Source organism: Bubalus kerabau, chromosome 4 (genome assembly GCF_029407905.1).
Source record: "Bubalus kerabau isolate K-KA32 ecotype Philippines breed swamp buffalo chromosome 4, PCC_UOA_SB_1v2, whole genome shotgun sequence".
NCBI lineage: Eukaryota > Metazoa > Chordata > Mammalia > Artiodactyla > Bovidae > Bubalus > Bubalus kerabau.
This window is the reverse complement of record NC_073627.1, coordinates 110,751,852-110,776,474: the sequence shown is the minus strand read 5'-3', so window position 1 is coordinate 110,776,474 and position 24,623 is coordinate 110,751,852. Positions and strand designations below refer to the sequence as shown.

The window sequence follows — 24,623 nt, the reverse complement described above, 5'->3', positions numbered from 1 at the left end:
GAATATCCAAGACCAATTTGAAGGACATGAAGTTGGACTTAAACAAAGACTGACCAACTAAATAAATGATGTTATCCTATGTACTATTCATCTTCAAGTTAAAACTAAAAGAAATGAATACATCTTCATACAAGAGGTGACACAAATTCCAAACCAATGAATACTGTAATATTCAGTCGTTCTAACTGATTCATTATTATAGTGTCTACCAGTTTTAGCTATCCTCCATATTGTCTTCTCTTTGTTGGAAATATTAATAGCCACTTCAAAAATATCACGTAAGACAGCCCAAGAATGAGTAATTTACAAATGTATGTGGTTAGTTCTTTTGTTTGTTTTTTTAAATATTTATTTATTTGGCTGCACAGGGTCTTAGACGCAGCACACAGGATCCTTAATTGCTGCATGCTGGATCTCAACTCCCTGATCAGAGACTGAACCTGGACACCCTGCGTTGGGAGGGCAGAGTCTTAACCACTAGACTGCCAGAGAAGTCCTGTGGTTAGTTCTCTGAGCCACTCTGATATACATCTGTTTACTCACAAGTTTTGTATTCAGTGGCTTTAATCAGAGTCCACTGGGACTCTTAAGTGCATCAGAATTCCATACTGGAATCCTAACTTCAACAGACTCTTTAATAAGAAAATAACAACCTAAGTTGGAATTAAAGTTTAAAAGAGAGGTTTCTGTTAGGAATTTAACTTCCAGCTGAATGGCTATAATAAATAGAGATGAGAACGCAGAAGCAACAGCCTTCCTCACTCGCAGCTAAGTTCACACCCCCCTTCTTTACCCTCTATTTCCGAGTCGCTGTCATTTAATGAGGGGATGTTGATGAGCGTCTGCTTGCTGTCCCTCAGCACCACGAGCTGGAGTTTCCCTCTTGACTTTTCTATCAGTTTTCGAGCATCCGTTAAAGACATGTTCTCAGTTACCGTTCCGTTTATCTGTGTATATGAAGAACAGTAATGTTCCATATAATACAATATTAAGAGTGAAATAGAAAAGTTCTCATTTTCCCCTGCTAAAAATGTAAAGGCTTTGCTCAGCTATTCAAACAGACATGGGCTTTAAGATGATAACAAAAATGAATTATCCTTTAAATTAAATATAACCCTGCATGTCTGAAACCCAAACACAGGCGTGAGAGCTATAGTGTGCTCAAGTGACTCTGTGAAATGACTGAACTTCCAAGTTCAAGACAATGGCTTGGTTTACTACTGGAACATGTTTCTTGACTGGAGAGGTTCACAAAAACTATTAAATATTCAGCATTCATATACCACCAAGTCACCCTCTCATCTTTCCTTCATTCAGAAAACAGGAGCTTAAACTTTAAATAAACAGGGGAAGAAGGATGTCTTTGTTGAGACTTTTTTCTTTAAACTGACATTCCTCTATTACAAATCTCTAAGTCTGGTTTTCCTGATAAAAACGATCTCTCTGCTGTTCTTCCCGGCTTTGTCTTACTATTGAGACTTCCATCTCAACAAAGTTTCACTGTGTTGGAACTTAAGTGTGGAAATGCAGACTATGAAGCCGAGCATGAACCCGGTTGTTCTCTGCCCTTATCCGCCAACCTTGAGAATTATGTCTCCTTCATGCAGGTTGCCATCTTTAGTTGCTAGACCGGTTCTGGTCATTTCCTTTATGAAGATCTGACTCCCAAGCCGGAGACCATATTCTAGGAGACAAACACACAAACATACACATATTTCATTAACATGTCCAGAAAACTGAGTCTGGCTTTCAGGACTAACTACTTAAAAATATGTATGAAAAGTTAATTTTGCATGTGGGAGATTCTGTAAGACCACTGGCTTGAACTTGTAGAAACTGTCAATGTCATAAAAAACAAAAGAGGCAGAGAGATTGTTCTAGATTAAAGGAGATACCAAAAAACAAACACACCACATAGGTCCTCACCCACACTTCACTAGGTCCTCAATTCAATGTGCGAGATACAGGGGGGAGGTGTGGGGGGGAGGGTGGATTACATTATTTTGGAATAACTTTGAAATGAACTGGGCTATAATATATTAAAAGGCATATTCATACTAATCTCTTAACAATGATGATGGCATTATGGTTATGTAAGACAATGTTCTTGTCCTTGGGAGATACCCACTGAAATATTTACGGGTAAAGGTCATCTTGCCTGCGACTTATTTTCAAGTGAGTTCCAAAACACCAATTAGAGACAGAGAGGAGGCAGGGGAAGAAGGGGGGGGGGAGAAAGGGGGAAAACAGAAATGGAACACATGTGGCAAAATGTTACAAACTGGCAAAACTAGGTGAAGGGTATTTGAGTATTTGCCACAAAATTAGCACTTTTCAAAATAAAATGTTGGGGGAAGAAAAAAAACACAATTCGGTACAGGCATGTTCTATGGACAATCCAGTTGCCTATAGGAAGGTACCACCAATATTATACTCTCCATCTGTAACAATTAAAATTGTGTAGGGTTTGGCACTGAAAAAACTTCAGTGTGTGAAGAAAAGGGATAAATAAACCAGCAAAGCAACAAATACAGTATTCAACTAAAACTGGCACAGCTCTGGGGATTCATGGGCTTAGTGTTGCTCTCAAAAGAAAAACCACTGTATTTACTAAGTATATATATACTATAAAATATTTAAAATATTGTTCTGATTTTACTAAACTTGTAAATAGACATATTTTGAGGATGAATTTCGGTTATTTTAGGAAGCTACCTAAACCTAGCAGGTTTTAAAAGAGGCACATTCAAATTTTCATTATTATTGTTATGGGCTAAAATCTTATCATTTCAAAATATCTTTTTACTACTTAGACATAGATTTAAAGATCAGTTTTAAGTGACTTACAGTAAGTTTGCATCAGATCTTACAATGATTAGTGTTGAGGTCCACCCCCACCTTATAAGAAGATGACTCTCATGAAATAAGAAATAAAAAGGGTAAGATGGATGACATTTTCTTTCAATGATGGCAATTTCTTACTGGTTAAACAACCTCACAGTCCAGCACAGAAGACTGAGACAAACCTTAGCCATGAATTCTCATGTGTCAACAATTCCTCTATCTTAAAAACTGTACTCTTACCGTAAAATTAACAAATAAGTTGCTATTGATGTGTTTGTAGGCATCTTTCAAATGAAGAAAAAAATCAGCTGACCAGCTTCTAAGACTTTTACCAGCAAGTCTATCTAATGCCCATGAAACATGTAAATGCTTGCCATATGAGTGGATCATATTTATCTTAATCAAATGAAGATCTTGCCAACAGCCAGATATTTTTAAAGATTAACTCTTATGGAACTCTAGCCAGTTATGCTTAATTATTACGTAATCTTACCAAAAGGTGGCTTTAAAAATCTTTTTGAAAAAGTAGAACTTTGGGAGGAAAACAATGAACACTGAATTCTAACTTTAAAGAACAAAATGGCCCAGAAGGAGTAAAATGTCGTATCTGCAAAGGGGCATGAGCTCCCTTTGTTCCTCGATAGTATTACTAAGACCAGGCATGACTTGGGCAGTTTCTTAGGACATGCAACATCTTTTTAAACTGTGGATCACAACTCATGAGTGAATCTTGAAATCAATTTAATGAGCTGTGACCAGTATTTTTTTTTTTTTTTTTTTGTGACCAGTATTTTTTAATGTAATGTAATGGAACTATTCAAAAACCAACACACAGTAAGGATTGTTCCATGAAACATTTGGTCAAGTTTTTCACATACTGCTGTACCCATGATTATTTGCAGGATGTGGTTCTTTCTGTGGCAGGAGTAGGAGGGGGAAGAGAAGGCAAAAGAGGAATAAGCAGGAGAGGAGAAAGAGGAAGAGGAAAATACTGAAGAGCACTACAGCGGGGAACTCAGGAACCTGGGTGCAAGTCCTATAGAACGTACAGTAGACCTCCGTGAAGGATGCCTCACATCAAGTCATCTTTCTCAAAATTCCTCAACAGTCCACAATCTGGAAGCAGAATGGTTTTCACTCTGCAATTCTTGGGGGTTGACGATGTCATTATCTAGGATGATAAGATTCTCTAGAATCCTTAAACCAGCTAAGATGCACATTCCTCAGATCATACAATCTCAACTTTCACCATTACTTTCTGGGCCTGTGCTCCAGGTATCCTGTTATTCACATCCTTGCAATTATTTCAGTATCTTTTCAGTATCAGGCGTTTCAACAGGTACCCAGTTCTATAACTCAACTCTTTATGCACCTCTAGGAGAAGGCGATGGCACCCCACTCCAGTACTCTTGCCTGGAGAATCCCATGGGTGGACGAGCCTGGTAGGCTGCAGTCCATGGGGTTGCTAGGGGTCGGACACGACTGAGCGACTTCACTTTAACTTTTTCACTTTCATGCATTAGAGAAGGAAATGGCAACCCACTCCAGTGTTCTTGCTTGGAGGATCCCAGGGACGGGGAGCCTGGTGGGCTGCCGTCTCTGGGGTCACACAGAGTCGGACACGACTGAAGTGACTTAGCAGCAGCAGCAGCAGAAGAGCTAAAGAAAACAAACCCTTTCATCTGATAGGCTCTTTAAAATGCAAATTCCCAACCTAAAAAGCAAGTGATCTTACACATTACACTCTTGGACACTCATCTTTTTTCCTCTTTGAAGAAGAATTAGAGAACGAAAAGAGATAAAACGTATATTACAAGGAATTTAAAATGTTGAATGCCAAGAATCAATGCAATGAATATCACAACATGGGGCTCTAAATCCCTGTTCATTCACCTACTTGTTTCCTGTCATTTATTTTCAAGAGATGAAGTTTAGGTTCCAACACTACCACTTACTTATCAGCTTCAAGATGTGGGCAAGTCACCTCCCACCTCTGAGTTTCACCTAAACTGCAAGTAATACTGCTTTGTCTACCTATCACCCAGGGCTTTAGTGAGTCTGGACACAATTAAGTGTGTGCAAATGCTCCGGGCACATGACATGGATCACCAGTGCAGGGCAGAGCCCACCTCATCCGTGGACATACCATCAATCTCTCCTCACATACCATCAATCTATCCCCACCAGTAAAAGAGGAGGGGATTTTCCTACCCATCACGCAGGCTTCTAGTGAGGATTAAATAAGAAAATATTTATTCCACAGAGGCCCTGGCATTGAGCAAAAACTCAATCAAGACTGGCTGGAGTAGCATCCTCTACTGTGGTTTCATTAGTTTAAGCTGCTCTGGGTTCACCAGGAGAGCTTGTTAACACAAGGGGCCACCCCAGTGCCTCTGATTCAGTAGGGGCTGGGCTGGGGCCTAAGAATCTGCCTTTCTAACAAGAGTCCAGGTGATACTTATGCAGCTTTGAGAATCACTGGCCTATCCATTTAAAGCCAAATTTCTGCCACCTGGCTCTGCCATTGATGATATAACTCTGTGCAAGTCAACGAACTTTTCTGCACCTCAAGTTTCCTTGTCTATAAAGTAAAAATATGAATAACACCCACAGGAAGTGGTGGTGAGGATGAAATGAGCTAATCTGTGCAAAGCATTTAGGTCAGTGTGTGGAACAAAGCAGGTACCACGGAAGAGTTAGCTACTGTTAACAGTGCTTTTCTTCATCACGCATGCCTACCTTCATTTGCTTTGCTTTTCATCAGAAGGACCCCGATAGGCTTGTCCGAGTCCGGCCGCCCCCGGGGCTCCGGGCTGGGGCTGCGGGAGTGGAGGTGCTCACGGCTGCGGCTCTGGGATGCCCCATACCGGGCATCAGGCTGGGCCCTGTGGCCGTACTCCCCCTCAGGGGTGTAGGCGCGATCGTAGACCGGGTCAATGCTCCGGCCGCGGCTGCTCTCCCGGGCTCGCCTGTAATCATCGTGGTCTAGGCCCCGCTCGAGGCTGCGGCCACGGCTGCGCTCCCGGGATCGCCCGTAGTCGTCGTCGTGGTCCAGGCCCCGCTCCAGGCTTCGGCCCCGATCCCGGCTGCGCGCCCGGTCATGGGAACGGCCCCTCTCTGGGCTCTCCTCCCAGCTGCGGCTGCGCCCTCCGCGGCTGCTGGGCCGGCTCCTCTCGCTGTAGCCGCTGCGGGCGCTTCTGCCATCAAACTCGTCCATCACCTCGAAAGCCCGGTCATCTTCGTGGACAGGAGGACTGTCCTGCAGCGGGGCCAGCTGGACCTTCCGGGGCCTCTTGACCACCTGTCACCAAACAAACAGTGGAGACACAAGACAATCACAACCAGAGAAAATACAGTGGTTAAGAGCCCGGGTTTCCTTTCCAGGAAAACTGTGTGTTCCTACCCAGGCTAAGCCTCAGGTTCCTCATCTTTAAAACAAGGATAAATACCTCAGAGTGTTAAGAAGAAAGTAAGACAATGAGTATAAAATGGAGCACAGTTTCTCCAAAAATCTGCTTCTACTCAAAAGTGTGAAAAGCACCAAGAGGCTTTAACTCAATAAGTTACAAAAATGAAAATGTGGAAAGTGAGACATTCTGTATAGGAGTGCCTAGGTTCATCCATAAATTATGTCATTCAAAGTGGGGGGATGGCATGTAGGAGGAGAGAGGGGGGAAAAGAGGGATCCTTCTAGACTAAAAAGGACTGATGAGATAAGGACCAAATGTGACTCATGAATTTTTACTGGCTCCTGGATAGAGAACAAAAACGGTCTATCAAAGTCATCTTAGGACATGGACTGTATACTAAATGACATGGTGACGTTATTATTGCTTTTCTTAAATAGGATAACAGTAGTATAGTTATGTAGATGAATGTTCTTATTTACAAGATTTCAGAAGTAAGAAGGGTTAACTGTCATGTCTTGCCCCTTCCCCTCAAATGGTTCACTAAAAATAAGTATGTCTTTATATACACATACAAAGAAAAATTAAGTGAATACAGAATATTAACACTATAGAAGATATGTGTTGGTTATACTAATCTTTGAACTTCCCTTTTTGTTTGAAAATTTTTATCATATAAAGCTGGAAAAAGAACATCAAATACCACACACCCCGTGCATCCCCCCAGCACTGTCCCTAACACACCATGTTCCAATTCTCGCTCAGTGTGTCTACTTGCCCTGCCGGAGTGAACACTCCTTACAGCTCAGACCTGCTCCAGGGCCAAGAGGATTTTCAACCAATGTTTGCCGAATGACTGAGTGAGCCCATAAATGAGTGAATGGCACAGACTGCCAGTTATCTCCAAAGAAATGCAAGTTTATGAAGAAAGAACATGATCCTGTGAGAGCTGTTACAGATGAGTTTTATGAGCTCATAATTGAGTTTCTAAATTAATGTGGTTTTACTATTGTTCGCAATCTAGCTAATTCTCTTAGAGAATAATTATCTAACCTGGCTCTTCAGGCAAATTCATTCAGGTAAGAGAAGCACTGGTCTTAAGTTAGAAGGATGAGACGGCGAGAAGGGATCTTTACATCAACCTTAGTTGGCATCACCCTCCCAACATACTGAGGATACAGAGGGAGCGGTCCCTAGATTGTGCAATTCTGTCCAGTGCTAAAGAGTAAGTAGTAATTTTCCTCCGGGCAAAAGACAAAGCTCTACGGAGTCAAGCTGAAAACAAACCCAGGACGTACAATGGCAGCGATCTTCCCACTTTTCCTCAGCTGCTGGACAGCAAATGAATGGAGCACATCTTCCATGGGGGTGCCATTAACCATGACCACCCTGTCATTCTCTCTGCAAACAAAACAGAAAAATGGGATATGAAAAACTCCCAGCTTACCCCTCTGAATCGTTTATTTAGAAACAAATAAAAGCAAAAGATTGACCCAAAATTCTTATTAAAGGGCTCAGTGTCTAATGACTCATGAGGTTTAATCTGTCAACTTGGTCTGAGCTCTTCAGAGGAAGGAACCCAGGAGACGCTCAGAGCGCTTTGGACAGTGTCTCCTGGAAACCACCTGCAGAGAAGGACCCAAACCCATGGGGTCCCTCCAGGAGTCACTGGACGGCACTAAGGTCAGAGCACAGAAGGAACCTGTACATCAGGCCCTCCTTACCCACGGTGTATGGTGGAACATGGTACGTGGTATGCTCCAGCAAATCTACAGATGCCCCCAAAGGAGGCTGACAGTCACTTGTGTTTTGGAGGGGATGAAGTCAAGAGGTTGCCTCAGCTTCTTAAAGAAATTTTGAGGTCACAGAACCCTAACACTTTAACTTTATCTCATCCCAAAAATGATGTAAAAATTCTACCACGCTCTCTGTATGAAAGAAAACTAACTTACATATATATATTCCTTTCTTTTTTTTAATTTTAAAAGTGCACACCACCAAACGCCCCCTGTCCAGGGCCAACCAGTGGACTGGCAGGGATTGGGAGCAGGAGGAAGGACACTCACTGAAGCAGCCCGTCGGCGGGCCCACCCGGGAGCACATCAGAAATGACGATGGATGTCTCCCCATTTTCAAAGTGGGGGTTGTCTCTGCCTCCGGATACTGCAATTCCAAATCCTCTCTTGGAATCCTGGTCATTGAAGTTAAGATAAAAATTAAAATAAAATCCTTATAAGTGGCTTTCAGGATTTATTACCAGCAGTCAATAAAATAAAGGTCAAACCAATAACCAGAGACAGTTCAGAAACAGAGGGCTTAGAGAAACAAGTGAGAAACGGAACACAGCATCATCATGGTTAGCCGACAGGTTTATAAAGGGAAACACCTTATCTAAAAGGAACAGCCTTGTGAAAGCTGGACAAGATTAATAGCGCAGACTGGAGTTATCACTAGAAGCTGGCAGGGGATGGAAAGTACATCTTCTGTCCAAATAAGTATGTGCTATGGGAATCACCAATCACACCTGTTCTCATATCCAGGCCTGAGCTGGAAAGGCTTGTCACAACTGAATCTGTGCGAAAACCGTATTTTTAAAGAATACCTTTAACTTACAAGTTAGAGGAGCTAATGGTCTCGTTTTAATGTACAGTGAAGAAGAAGTATATGGATTTTAAAGACAAAATCTGAAGATGAACTTATTTTTGACATCTTATGAGACAGCCAAGTATTGAATTCTTTTCTACATGCATTTAGGATGGAAATAGAGATGAATGAGATTCAAGATTAATCTAGAAATGTATAAGGGTGAACCCAAATAATACAGAATCTTAATGCATTTCCGTGTTCAAAAAAGCTAAGCTCCTGGATTTCATCCAGGTGACTATATAGACTATACACGGACTATATTCACACCCAGGGATATATGTGGCTATAAGACTAAATAAGGGTTTGATTAGATAAAAATCTATTCAGAGAATAAAAGAAACCTTCACCCAAAAAAAAGTTCCCACTTTTTTTGTGTGGGGCCCACTATGCCAATTGACAGCAAACAGAAACACAGAACAAGCTGGGCAGCTGTCCATTAACCCCATGGCTTTGATTTGGCAGGAGTGTCGCCTGATACCAGTTTCCACACAGAAAGAGCTCTATCCTCTGGACCAGGCCTAAAATGTTTCTCACCTTTGCCAATTTGTGGTTCAAATTCAAGTGGTATATGGTGAACGGGCAGAGAAAACAGTCAGAATGGAAGCCCCAGAAAATGACAGGAGGTGAAAAATAAGACCTAAAGGGGGAGGCCCCTCAACTCAAGAAATCATGATTACTGCTCCAGAAGTTTCAGCACCTGAGCATCCATCTGTGTTTTTCTATCTAAATTGATTCCATACACATTTATTCAGAAACCAGTTTCCACTGAAGTCAAGGTCTGAAGTTTATGGTTGTGATGGTCAAAGGAAAACTCCCCCTTTGAGGAACTTAGACTCCATTTACACGATGACAGAGACTGGAAGGACTCAGAGTGGGAAAAGACCCATACAGGGCCCAAGAACATCATGAGGCTGACCAAGGCAGCTTGATGAGTAAGACTTTGGAATCACGCGTGTGTGTTTAGTTCATTTAGCCACACACAAATCACTTACAAGTTCCTAATGGCTGCACTTGTCTTGAGTGGTGCTAACACCTATCATGCCTACCTCGAACTCTGCTGTCAGAATAAAAAGGAATAGAGCTAGCATTTATTAAGCAGCAATTATTAATGTGTATTAGACTCCAAGTTCTAAAAGTTCTTTGTATTACCTAATTTAACCAAGAGGGGTAATACCTGTGACATAACTTTAAAAATGCAGTAAAATACATTTATGTATTTTATAATCTAACTTTATGATCTTACTTCTACTTTCAATCCCATTGTGTGTAGGGGGAAGGGTGAGGGGGCATCATTAAAAATCTGATTAACTTAGCCCCATTAATACAATCAGGAGTGGGACAAGGAATACAACCCATGTCTCCAGAGTGCTAAACCAATATTTTAAAGTCTAGTTTGGACTTAAAACTCAGAGGGAACGATGTTATAAATGCTATACTTAAAATTACAGATGTTGTAGAAGCTGCCTTAACATTAAACAGAACAGATTATTTCCATTCCTCCCTTTCTTTCCTCTTTTTCCTGTAAAATATTCTATCTGAAGACATGTGAATCATTAATGAATCTCTATGATTCTTCTATATTATATAGATCTTAGCCAAAAATAGAACATACAAATCCTTGTTAATGCAGTAATTGTGTCTGTGTACAAAAAAATAAGATCCATGATCTGTTATGGTATATATAAATGGAATAATAGTCATTATATGTCCACTTGTATGTGGAATCCAAGAAAAGATATTAATGCAAATGAACCCACAAAACAGAAACAGAGACATAGAAAACAAACTTAAGGTTACCAAAGGGGAAAAGGAAGGGGGAATAAATTAGGAATCTGAGATGAACAGATACACACAACTATATATAAAATAAACAACAGGGTCCTGCTATAGAGCACAGGAAACTATATTCAGTATCTTTTAATAACCTATAATGGAAAAGAATCTGAAAAAGTGTGTATGTGTATCTGTATACATATACACATGAATCACTGTGCTGTATACCTGAAACATAGGCAATCAACTATACTTCAATTAAAAAAAGATCCACGATCTGTAAATACAAGAACAGACTGTAGCAGATATGACATACGTAACACTCACCTTCTGTAGGGTCACAGTGTACTGTTCCCATATCAGTTCTTCCATGCCTGGAGCCTGTTTTAAAAGAATCAAAACCAATTTGATTAAAACCACAAGCATTTCAATGCTAGAAATAAAACTGTAATTCAAAATGTCTCCATAGAAAGTCCAGCTCACACATTCCACACATCAAAAAGAGTGAGAACATTATACTACTTATTTCCAAACACACTTTCCTTCAATGAAATGACAGTCTTAACAATACAAGGAAAATTAGTGAAATACATACTGAGAGATAGACCCTAAAAAGGAAGGAATATTAAGTGTTAAGCTTTTTTCTTATCACCACTCCAAAACACGGTCATAATAAAAGCCCTTATCTAGAGTTGGAAACAGATATATTTCAATTAAAAAAAAAATTCCCCTTCCTCCTGTCAAAAGCAACTTCCTAGGCAAGTTTATGCATTTTTAAGTCTAAGGGAATCCTTGGCCTTTATCAAGAGAGTGCCAAACTTGACACCTTGGCCTTTCCCCCATCAGTATTATGGGTGTAAAAGATGATAATGCCAGCATAAACAGACCCCCTAGGTGTCAACTTCTGACAATATTCTAAAATAGACGTATAGACAAACCTGAAAAATAGTGGATATCATTTCATAATCATAATAATCCATTAAATGCAGGCTGGCTTTGAGGGGAAATCATTAAAGACAAGAAATGCCAAGAAAGCTCAAAGCCAGAGAGATAAGGCAGCACTGCAGCAGGCATTTCAACAGGAGGCTGGAAAGAGAAAAGTGCAGATGTAAACAGGGTGGAGATCAGATTAGAGTGGATGTATAAGGGGGAAAAGCATGCAAGGCAGATGGAGACAGCAGGCACAGCTGCCTGTCTCATTCTTGGCTCTGGGCAGAGTGGAAAGAACTAAAAATATCTCTCTGGAGAATTCCTGTATTGAGAGACCTGTACTCACTCAGGCTTGAGACTGAAATTCATATTATAGATGTGACGACACCCTCCCCTACTAAAACACTCACACCCGAAGTGGTTCTACATTGGCAGCACCACCCAGGTACGTGGAGTGAATGAAATATTCCAGGAACACACTAAAAATACCCAGGAACACACTAAAAAACAGGCTTCAGAGAAGCCTGCAGACAAGTATCTGTGGAACACGAACGAGTTCGCGGTTTAAACACAAACACAAAACAAGTCATCATTAGTGAGAGTTAAGAGAAATAAACTGCGGAATCAAAGTCTGTGCATTTTGGAAAAAATCAATCACAGGCCAAAAGAAAAGTATATGTTTCATATGTTTTTCATAAGAAATTAAAAAGGGGGAATTCAAAGTGTAATCAAAGAACAGCATCAAAAATGATCAGGCAAATCTAAAATTTTTTTTTTTAAATAAAAAAATACGATAATAAAATTAAGTTTAAAAATGGATTGAATCACATAGCACAGAAAGTTGAAGAAAATAATGAATTGGAAGAAAGATGTGAATAAATTACCCGGTGCAGCACAAATCATTAAAAAAGTGAAACAATTGAAAGAGATTGAAAGTGAGATAGTCTTACAATGTGTCTATTTAGATTTCCAGAAGTTAAGAAAATGAGACAGATGCAATACTCCAAAACAAGAGGACCTGATGATTCCTCAGGTTCAAGACTGATACATCACAAACAGGGTAAATTAAAAAAACAAATTAAAAAAATCACTTTGAAAAACATGGTAATCTTACTACAGAAAAAGATATAGAGACTTGAGAGCAGCTAGGCAGAAAAGAGAAGGCAATGGCACCCCACTCCAGTACTCTTGCCTGGAAAATCCCATGGATGGAGGAGCCTGGTAGGCTGCAGTCCATGGGGTCGCTAAAAGTCAGACACGACTGAGCAACTTCACTTTCACTTTTCACTTTCATGTACTGGAGAAGGAAATGGCAACCCACTCTAGTGTTCTTGCCTGGAGAATCCCAGGGACAGAGGAGCCTAGTGGGCTGCCGTCTATGCCGTCTATGGGGTCGCACAGAGTCGAACACGACCGAAGTGTTTTTTAAAAAACAAAATTAAGACAGATTATTACCACAGACAAGCCGTAAAAGAACTTTCAAAGGACAAATTTAAGAAAGGAAAATAATCCCAGAAAGAAGTATAAAAGACAAGAAGGGATGTACATCTGGACGTATATTGGCTATATGCAAGTATAATAAACGTGAAATTTCTGAGAGTTAACTCAGACAGAACTAAAATTCTGTGAGCTTCCCAAGTGGCTCAGTGGTAAAGAATCCACCTGCCAAAGTAGGAGATGCAGGAGATGTGGGTTCAATCCATGGGTCAGGAAGATCCCCTGGAGGAGGGCATAGCAACCCACTCCAGTATTCTCACCTGGAAAATTCCATGGACAGAGAAGCATGGCTGGCTACAGTCCATGGGGTCTCAAAAGGTAGGAAACAACTGAGCGCACGTGCACACACACACACACACACACACAACCAGGCAGCACAGTATGTAAATCTAGAAGACTGTAACATGATTTAATTATTCTAAATATTGCATTCAAGAGCAGAATTAAACTGTTGATTAATTCTGAACTTCATTGAGTAAAATCCACATATTAAATTTTCTGGTATAATCGCCATAGGAATAATTAGAATATACAACTTCCAAAATAGCAAAGGGAAAAATAAAATGAAAAGTCAATCCAAAAGAAGGCAGACGAGACAAAATGGGATATTTAGTAAAAGGAGGGCAAATATTAGTACAAAACATAAACTATGATTGTAGAAATGAATGTAGAGTTATCACAACAAAGACAGATGGTCAAAAAGGATTAAAAACAAGAAGATCTAGTTACATGTTTTTTTTAACAGACAATATCTAAAACATAAGGACTTAAAGAAATTTAATTATATGAATAAAAAGCTTTACTGTTCTTATTTACAAATAATTTAAGAAAAACTCTCTAGCTATTTTATATTACAAATTTTTTAAACTCAAATTTGCCAATTCCCGCACTGCTACTAATAAGACAGAGAGAAGAGAATCAAAACATGGCCAGATACTGTCATCCTGTTTCACCCAGTTAAACTCTTAGGCTTGGTGGTGGGGGGAGATGCCGCTTAGCAGATAATTTCTTTCGTTTGGTAGAATGGGGTTAGAAAAAGGCAATTCTGTTTGTAGAGAAGATGAGCAAGACTACTCTTGAGTGGCTGTCACTGATTACTCAAATCGAGAGGAGTTTATAATCCTTTAGTTCCCTCCTCCCTCTATGTACTCACTGTGGGGACATTTCCCTGGTTAATACCATCTGGCTCCAAGAGATCAGAATTCTCAGAAAGACATTTAAAAATAGAACTTAGATTGTCTCTAGGGTTAGAAAGAACTCAAAAAATGGTGCCTGGAAAAGGTGAGAATTAGTTTCTGTGCTACCAGCACACCTGGGACTGAGTGCTCTCGGGGTGGGGGTGCATTAATGTCCAAAAAGGGGGATGCTTAGGCTAAATGAAGGCATGGCAACACAATGAAATATGTAAGCATTCAAAAGAGGTGACTGTCTCAAATATGTAAATCTCTCCCACTGTTTAAGTTTATTCACCATGATCACTGTTATTCAATTAAAAAAAAAGAAAATGGATTTTCAAGTGACTTTTTTCTATCTCACTCACTTTTGTCTCATATCTTCTAGAACAGTGTCTGGCACACAGAGTAGGCACTCAAAAATGTTTTCTTTTCCATAAACTAATGGATATATTATTCATTCATCACCCAATTAATATGATGAAGGCACCGATTTCTATTACATACAAGTTTTCCTTTAAAGTAAATTTCTACTCCATTCAGTAGCTCTCTGCTTTTTCCATATCACGCTTGAGGTGGTTAGCTGGAAACTCAGGTGCCTATGGTCTGGTGTTCCAGAGAGAAATAGTTTATGGCCATTTCTCTCTGGATTTTTGTTTTCTATAACAGCATTTTCCAATTTGTGCCAGTATAACACAACTTTCCTATTATTTTTTTTTAAAGTGTTTCTTCTTAAAGGGAAATAATAAGCAGAAATCCAGCTGATCAGAAACGATCGTCCCTTTCCATTTTCACAGAACACTTCCTAACATCTTGGCACCTGTTTTCGATGTGGCTTCAATACAACCAATCCACCATTACCTGGAAGTAATCTTACTAGCACATATGTTTTCCAAGTTTCTTCTCTGCACTTTACTTTAAAGCTGACAGAGTTCAACAGTGAATTACTCTGAAAGTTGTGGTAAAATAAATACAGTTGCCAACTCCTCTTTGAGCATAGCTATACTCTCATGTATTAAGAAGAAACATCATTCAGTATCCTACCCCAAAAATGTGTTTAAAAGTCATCAGGAAAGATGACAATGACCCTGAGGACTGGACAATGCTATGGGGTGGATGGACAGTATAATTCCCAAAAGGACAGTGATCTTTAGGTTAAATAAATCAATTCACAGTGAAACACACAGGCACTGAAATAATCATTTAACTTCTGTCCATTTCTAAAGTTTTTTTCATCATGATGACCATATTTTCAATTAGAAAGAGAATTAGTTTTATGTTTTTAGGCCAGCCTGTTCTTGGGAAACAGTGGGGATATAAATTGGCATAAATCTTCCAGAAGGCAAATGCCTAATTTATTTCAAAATGTAAAATCTACATACCACTTGATCAATCAGTTCCAGTTCTAGTAATTTATTCTACAGAAATACTTGTACAAGTGCACAAAGATATACATATAAATTTATATACATATACAGCTGTTTATAGTTTTTAATAATTAAATGCTCAACAATAAGAGACTGGTTTTATATACATATATATATATATATACACAGACACACTTAAATGTCAATTAAAGGAAAAAGAATCAAGGAACAAAACATCATTGTTTGTTCCTGTTTGTTATTTCCCTGACTTATTTATTTTTGTAAGCATACAGGGAAAGGACTGGAAGAGTAAATACCAATAAATGTTAAATTTCTCCAGAAGTTGTGAGGGTTTAGAGAATATTTTTATGAGCACATTGCTTTAGAATATATGTCAAAAATAAAAACAGAAAACTCTCTATTAACAGTTTAAAATTTTTTATCAGTTAGCAAAATAAATATATTACTTCAAAACTTTCTCCAACTATGAACCTGGCTTTTGTAATTCGCTATTCTTTCTTAATAAGATTAAACTGCCTTTAAGTAATCCTGTGCTGCCTGCAGGAGTAATTTAAATTCGATTTGTCAGAGAAAGGATTAACCCCTTACCACTACTGTGCCAATCACAGGAATGAATCAAATTTTTAAATCAATCAGACCTTGCCAAGCGCCAAAGACTTCATCAACTTGTTATGAAACCACTCAGATTATAAGCAACCTTTTCTTACCTAGAGTTAATGGGCTGTGACACAAACCATTAACTACTTAAATTTTAAGAAAATATGCTAAATGATAAATTTCAAATTTTAATTTTAAAGGTGAAGAAATTAGAGTGAAAATAAATTTTAATAGCTCTCTTGAGCATTAAAAATAAACCATGTTGCATGGAGACCCGGGTTCGATTCCTGGGTTGGGAAGATCCCCTGGAGAAGGAAATGGCAATCCACTCTAGCGCTTTTGCCTGGAAAATCCCATGGACGGAGGAGCCTGATAAGCTACAGTCCATGGGGTCACAGAGTCGGACACGACTGAGCGACTTCACTTCACTTCGTGTTGCATACAACCCATAAAGCTGTGACTTTTTACAAAGGTCTCACAGAAAACCCTTCATTCTTTCATTCGTTCACTTATTCACTCACTCAAAAATATTTATTGAGCATCCATTATGTGCCAAGCATGTGGGTTTGTGGTGCCTGGACTACAGGTGAATAAAACAGCCAAAGTCCACATAGAGCTTACCAACCACGGGTGTGCCCAAAACAGCAAAGCACTGAGTGTCTTCTCTGCCTCATCTGTATAACTATCTTTCCAGAAACAGAGCACCCTACACAATCATAGAAAATCAGCTCCCAATATATCCCCAGGGATAGCCTGCAGGCATGCATCAGCTTAGTTGACAGCTGAGACCATGCCTTTCAAACTGGGCCAAAGGGCCCCACCTAACCTGTGCCGGGCTGTGCAGAGATCCGAGAATTGCCATCAATATTTAGACACTGCAAATGAACGCGGGCAGGGAGCTGCTTAGCCTTCGGAGAGCTTCACATGCAAGGCCATAGGAAAAGTACACACATATCAGGCAGGGTAAAGGGACTCATATTCACGATGCAATGATTTCTCTGCTGGTCAGAGGCCCAAGAGAAATGTGCCAGTATGTGCACACAGATCCACAGAGTATTCACAGCAGGAATGTTTCAAGAGCCCAAACTGAGACAACCTGAATGATCTATCAAGGGCAGAACAGACAAATAAATTGTGATATATTATTAAAATGCAATGCTGTACTGCAATGAAAACTAGAGCCACACATCCACAACACAGAAGCATCTCAAACATAACATCCTACAAGGATTTATATAGAGAGCTATCATTTTACATAATTCAAAGAGCAAACACTATTTTGTGGAAATGTGAATATATGGGACACCACTGCACTGTACACTTTTGTTTAGAGGTGTTTGTGTGTGTGTGTGACCCAGGATGAGGTAGATGAGTGAGGAAGGACCTTGGGTCCACCCTAGTGAGGGTCCATGGGTATCGTGATGGGCTCACGAGTGTATTTTATAATTACACTTTATGATTTAGATACATAATTCTCTTATATACCAAACACTTTGTGAGTTAAAAAACAGGGAGGAAGGAAGGGTGGGCTCATGAGTAAACACCAAAGCGTACCCAATGATTCCTAGCCAAAGGACCTCATACCAATATTCGTTAATGCAGTACAGACGGCAAAGCCAAGAGCAAAAGTGCAATCATTCAGACTGCCAGAGGGCAAGGAGGGGATGGAGAGGTGCCTGAAGGCAGGCAAGGTGCAGAAGCAGGCTGGCTCCGGAGGAGCAGAAGGCTGCAGAAGAAGCCAAGTCTCCTTTTCAACCCAAGAGACAACATTCCAGCAGCAGGAGGATCTCCAGTGCTCTTCCCCACATCACTTTCACTTTTTCTGTATGTAAGGTGAATAACCACCCCCACGAAATTGTAATGACTCATTCCTAGATAACGCAGAAAGATAAAAGGGGGCCATTTTTTAAAAACTGTAAATAAAAAGCTTTGTGTTGGCAATAACGTATATACATGAAGAAGGAGAAAGGGACAAATAGTTATTTGATTTGTCTCTAAAAATACTCTCTAGTTGTTAAACTTTCCTTTGAAAAATCTTGGCCAAATAGGTAAATTCCATATTTTACATAAAGAATATCAAAATGTGATAAAAAACAACTAGGCGGCAGTCACTAAAAGTCTTCACTGCCTTGACTCTCCCAACAGGAAATTTTTAAGCTTCTTATCTACAAACTGTTGGTTTTCAGTGATGGAAAGTCAGAGCCAGACATGAATCAATATCTGCCCATAAGGGATGTGTTTGTTAAAAATCCCGTCATAGAAGTAAACACTTATACATGTTACAGTGCATTCCATGTTCAATCTATTGGGGGAAAAAAAGAACAAGGGAAAAAACTTTTTTCTATCATTTAGAAACCAAGATAAAAAGAATACTAAAAAATAATAGTAAGAAGAAAAATATAGATTTCTGCTGGATAGGGAAGCAGAAAGCTTTTTACCCAAAATAAGAAATTACAATTACCCAAATACAAACAAACATCTTTCCCCAGAAAGCAACACCGTGCTCGCAGATTCCCAACACAGGGAAAACAGCAGCCTTTGATTCATAAATCCCATTAAGAGGCTATCAGTTTCACATAAGTCTGCCTAATATAAGACAAGTATTTTTTAAACCCACCAATGACTACAATCTGCATCTCACAGTTCGTTCCTGAGGGCTGCCCAAAGCACAAATAAATCAGAGGAGAAAGGAATCACTGTGAGAAGGCTCCCCCTCCCAATTTCCCACAAAGAAAGGTTGGGGAAGAAAAGGGGGAAAGGAGAGCTTGCGGAGGGACTCACATGGCCTTTCAATCTCCCCAACTTTTTAACAGCCTGGACCCACATCCTCTGGAGGAACTGCGCGGTCTTCATGGCCTCTGGAGGGTGACTAGCCAGAGCACTGCCTACATCCCAGGCTGCTCGCCCATTGCCACCACTCCACGTGGTTACGTAAGGCGGATACAATAGTGGCCCACATTCCCAGCAAATCCTGTTGTCATCTCACACAGTGACACATCCATACAGCGGGACACCAAACGCTCTGAAAAGCACTACTTACGAGGAAAAAGAAAGCATTCTGGATTTGCACCACTCTGCTGGCTTTCTTTCCCTCCCTCTCTCCCATGCCAGAGAACTAGAGAATTAAGAGTAAACATTCCTTTTAGACATGTAAAATGATTCAGTATCCGAGTAGACATTTTTAAGTTAAGTAGGACATTCTAGAGCAATATTGTGGAAAGGAACACTTAGAGAAGTATTTATTTACATAGATGCTCCCCCTCACCAACCCCCCCCCCCCCCACATACTCGAAAAGCACAAGGTGGCTGAACAGCAACAGGTAATGTTTCAGGTGCCTAGGATTGCTGTTATCACTTAGAAAATTAAAAGGCTTGAAGATACGAAGCTGCTCATCCTTGGAGATAACTACGTCTACTCGGGCAGTGGGTACAGTCAGGGCCATAGCGGGGGCAGAGTGCTCACTCGGCAGAGCCTCCTCCTCTCTCGCCCCTTTCTGTAAACTTCACAGATAAAAGAATAACAAAGAGCCCTGCTCTCCATTTCTTTGTCTTCACCACTTGCAGAGGGTGGGGGTGGAAAAGCACATTTTGGGTTTTTGAACATCTAAGAAAGCCTGTATGGGATGCTGGGGGTTTGGGAGCTAGGTTGGGATTTTGGAAGCATGGTCTTGGGGAGTGGTGGTCATTGTCACCGCATATTGTATGTTACACCAATGGGCCAGACTGAGCAGGCTGCAAGGGAGGAGTGTGCCCTCTACATTGTTTGAGGTTGTGTGCTCAGTCATGTCTGACGCTTTGTGACCCCGTGGACTGTAACCCTAACCCTAACCCTATGTAGCCCACCAGCCTGGGATAACATAACTAAATGAGGAAAATATACCTACACCTCAGAGGGCCAGTGTCAGCCTGGAACGTGCAACCTCTCCCTACAAATCACAAAGCACACACGCTGAATGGGCTCTCTAAAGTGTTCACGGTCTTCCCTTGGACTCCATAAGAGTAGATGCTTCAGAAGTGCTGGGCCAGCAAAACGGGATCAGAAATGACTGAAAGTTTGTTTCAAATCTTACACTGAGAGGGCACGGAAGACAAAGGAGCCCTACTGAAGTGGGACCTTGGGAGCTGAGCGGATGCCCAGGACTCGACCCCGGGTGTGCAGGCGCCCCACACCAGCGAGGCTCAGCCCAGGCCCCGGGCACAGAGGAGCATGGATGGAGGGCACAAAGCAGCTTGCTCCTTTCCTCAGGAAAACACTCCTGCTGCCCTGATGAGGAAATAAATACTTCTTTCCCTTAAATGTATGAACATTACCTAGAAGTCACTGGCATTCTACAAGTTAACAATTTCAGATTTTTCTTCAATGATTTCCACAACTTACGGTTTCTGCCATCACTCACTATTTTTTTTTTTAATTATGCAGGAAACATAAGAGATGTGGGTTCAATCCCTGGGTTGGGAAGATCCCCACTCCAGTATTCTTGCCTAGAGAATCCCATGGACAGAGGAACCTGGAGGGCTAGAGCCCATAGGGTCACAAAGAGTCAGAGAAGACTGCAGCAAAACAACACGGACACAACTTAGCAAAACAACAACAACAAAAAAACACTGCATAACATACAATGTACCATCTTAACCACTTCTAAGTATTCAATTCAGTAGTGTTAGATCTGTTGATATTGTTATGCAGCCAATCTCCAATACTTTCTCATCTTGCAAAACTGAAACTCTAGACCCTTTCAACAACAACTCATTCCTCCTCCTCTCAGCCCCTCACAATCACTATTCTTTCTGTTTCCATGAACGTAACTATTTTGAATATCTCATGCAAGTGGAATCATATAGTATTTGGCTTTTTTGGTTCTGGGTTATTTCATTTAGCATAATGTCCTTAAGGTTAATCCTTGCTACATGTGCCAGATTGTCCTTCCTTTTTAAGGCTAATATTCCATTGTATGTGGTATGCCATATTTTATTTATTCATCCATCAATGGACACTTGGGTTACTATTACCTCCTGAATTGTGAATACTGCTGCTATGAACATGGGTATGTAAATATACTAATTTTTTAAAATCTATTTTTAATTGAAGGATAATTGCTTTACAATATTGTGTTGGTTTCTGCCATACCTCAGCATGAATCAGCCTTAGGCATACATATGTCCCCTCCCTCTTGAACCTCCCTTCCACCTCCCACCCCATTCTACCCCTCAAAACACCTCAAACCACCAGTTTGAACTCCCTGAGTATTACAGCAATTTTCCACTGGCTATCTATTTTACATACAGTAGTGTATATACTTTCATATTAATTCTTTACTCACTCATTCAACAAACGTTTACCAAGCACAACATGCCAGATCCTGATGTTCAAATGAGGATCAAACCATATATAGCACTGTCTTCAGGAAGTTTGACAGGAGCTAGCACCTGATCTCATTGGAGGATTGGGGAATAGGGGCTATTTCCCGTGAACAAGGCCACTGAGATGAGGTCTGATGAACGAATACAATTGGGGGTGGGGGTCAGTTGTGCAGGGTTTACAAAGTGGTTCAGTGGTAAAGAATCTGCCTGCCAATGCAGGAGTTGCGGGTTGGATCCATGGGTCAGGAAGATTTCCTCTAGAGAAGGAAATAGCAACCCACTCTGGTATTCTTGCCTGGGAAATGCCAGGGACAGAGGAGCCTGGCGGGCTACAGTCCATGGGGTCGCAAAGAGTCAAACACGACTGAACACATGTGCACTGGATTGTGCAGGACCCAAAGAGCAGCAGAGGGCACAGACCCTGAAAAAGAAAGGCAGAGGGCCACTAGTGAAAAGGCCATCAGAACCACTGCAGCCTGTTCTGATGAGCAGTTGTTCTATCAGTGGCATCTAAAGGACATTTGGTGGTGGACAGCTGCCTCCATGAGAAGATCAAGAGTTTAGGGATTTATCTTTCCCAAGATCCATAGTCACATATTTGAAAAACATCTACTGAGCAATTAGCACCCACCCTGTGGATAAAAGAAAAATCATCCTACATCATTACCCTCAGGCAGTGACAGTCCAGGGGGGGAACCAGGACATGTAAACAGTAATCCCAATGCAGTCCAACTACAACAGTAGATGGATAGACAAGGCTCATAAACTCAACAAATACTCCTCAGGAACCTAGGACATGTCAGACACTGCTGGGGGTACATGAATCAGTTCTCCCCACACAGGGAGGATTTTAACAGAGAAAACAGACAACAGACAAGTAAACATATAATCTCCAGTAGCAGTTAACAGCCATGGGATGTGACACTGGAAAGAAGGAATCATAAGAAAACCTGGACCTCTCTCCAAGTAGAGGGAGCAGTAGACGCAAAGGCCATGAGGTGAAAAAGAATCTTATAATCATGAAAAAAAAAGGCCACATGGGGCTGGAGCAGGGTGATCTCCGAGGGAAGGGCAGGTATATACAATGCGGAACTGATGGTGTGGGTGCATGTCATGAAATGGCAATGAGAGGTCCAGGGTGGACAGCTGTGTACCCCAGAGCTGAAAGATGACTGACCTGCGGGTGGGTGGATATCCGGGGAGGGGGCCACAGGCAGAGCAGGAGGGATAACCTGTAAGGTGTGTCCAAGACAATGTGGACAGGCACTCGGTGTGGCTGGGAAGTAAGCACAGGATGCTACACTCCCAGCATGGAACAGAGGTGTTAAATAACTTAATCTACAGCTTGGGAGTCTTAAAACACACACCCACCCCAGAAATAAAAGACAAGATGAGTGTGAGAACTGGAACAGAAGTAAGCTATCAACACCAGCAGGTACCTGGCTCACAGCACTCTGTAGAGTTTTTCACAGATGCCCACAACCTACAGAAACTCCTTTTTCCCAGAAAAGTTTGAAAATGAGCTTCACTCTTGCTCTTTTTAAATTATAAATCAAGATTTTGGCTTCCAGGCACCTGCCTGTGTCTCTTCAAAGCTAAACCCTTCCAGTAGCAGTAACCAAGTCAGCAGTAAGTTAAACAAACCCTTATGTAATTCTTTTTTTTTTTTTTAAAGTCTCTCATAGTTGATTCCATAAGCATTTCACGTTCTTGATGATAACAAGATCATCACCAGCTCTTTGCCCTCCCTTCACAACTCACTAAGGTGCGCACTGATGGGGAACAGTGACAACTAGTGTACACAGTGTGCTCACAGCACACAACTCACAATGGACACAGCTGAGTGTGACCAGGGTGAGCGAAAAAACCTACACACAGCAGTTTAAAGAGGGATTCTTGGTAGCTCAACAATTCCCAGGATTAGATTCCAGACCTACTGCTGATGGGTACCAGAGTTATGAGGGTTTTGTTGTTGTTGTTATTTTAACCCGTCACCTTTTGTTTACCTAAGGTAAAGTTTCAGTGCATATTTAAGTAAATAATAAAGAACAGAGAGAGGACAACAATTCGCCTAGAGGTGCATTTCAAAAGCAGTTGTGCTGAAATGCAAAAAGCAATGAACCCAGGCTCCAAGACCACACTTCCAGCCAAGACTCTGCCCCTCCCAACCGACCCAGGACCTTGGGCACCCACTCAATTCCACTGCCAGTTGGTAAAAACAAGGATCTCCTCATCTGTTTGACAGGGCGAATTGAGGCAAACTCCCACAAAAACACAGTAAATACCAGGCCAGTAAACTTTCAAGGAGGAGGTGGGATAGTCATAAATGCCTCTGATAAACACGGCCACAAAACATGGTGGGAATAGCCCTCTACAACCCTGCACATGTCAGAGTCCAAGCTCAGCTCCCACACACCTGATAAGCTCCATGAGCTGGAACAGCTCCTTTGCTGAGGCTCAGTTGCTTCATCTACAAAATGGGTTCAAAATCCCTACCCTTTATAATTGTTGTGAGGACTGAATGAAGAAATGCTTATAAAGAGCCTCACCCAGTGCTCATCACACAATTAACACTCTCCATTAAGGTCCCCACCATAATTCTGCAGCAGCAATATAAGGTGACCACTCCCGTTTAAGAACCTGTTCTTTTTCCCAGAAGACCACAGTATGATTAACTAAGAACACATCATGGAACCCAAGGGAAATGAAAATATATGTCCACACAAACACCTGTACACAGATGTTCACAGTGGCATTATTTATCGTAGCAAAAACGTGGAAACCACCCAAATGTCCATCAACTGTAAGTGGGTAAACAAAATGCAGTATATGAATACAACGGATTATTATTCAGGCTAATAAGGAAAGACATACAAATACATGCTATAAGGATAAACCTTAAAAACATTATTAGCAAAAGAAGCCAGATGCATTATATTTTGCAGAATCACAAAATATTATGATTCCATTTATGTAAACTGTCCAGAAGAGGCAAATCCACAGAGATC

The 24,623-nt window shown here is 40.9% G+C and overlaps 1 protein-coding gene across 8 annotated transcripts in view; it reads right to left on the bottom strand.

Annotated features, from left to right (window-relative positions):
- The window catches only part of TJP2 (tight junction protein 2), a 128,952-nt gene that overhangs the window by 27,459 nt on the left and 76,870 nt on the right, over positions 1 to 24,623 (bottom strand). For all 8 annotated transcript variants that reach the window (XM_055578260.1, XM_055578256.1, XM_055578258.1 and 5 more), the window contains 6 exons: positions 10,998 to 11,051; positions 8,318 to 8,442; positions 7,550 to 7,652; positions 5,584 to 6,145; positions 1,581 to 1,684; positions 794 to 947 (listed from right to left, as the gene is read on the bottom strand). In XM_055578260.1, coding sequence (XP_055434235.1) covers positions 794 to 947; positions 1,581 to 1,684; positions 5,584 to 6,145; positions 7,550 to 7,652; positions 8,318 to 8,442; positions 10,998 to 11,042 — 1,093 coding nt within the window. In that variant the 5' untranslated portion in view covers positions 11,043 to 11,051. The remainder of the gene's footprint in view (positions 1 to 793; positions 948 to 1,580; positions 1,685 to 5,583; positions 6,146 to 7,549; positions 7,653 to 8,317; positions 8,443 to 10,997; positions 11,052 to 24,623) is intronic.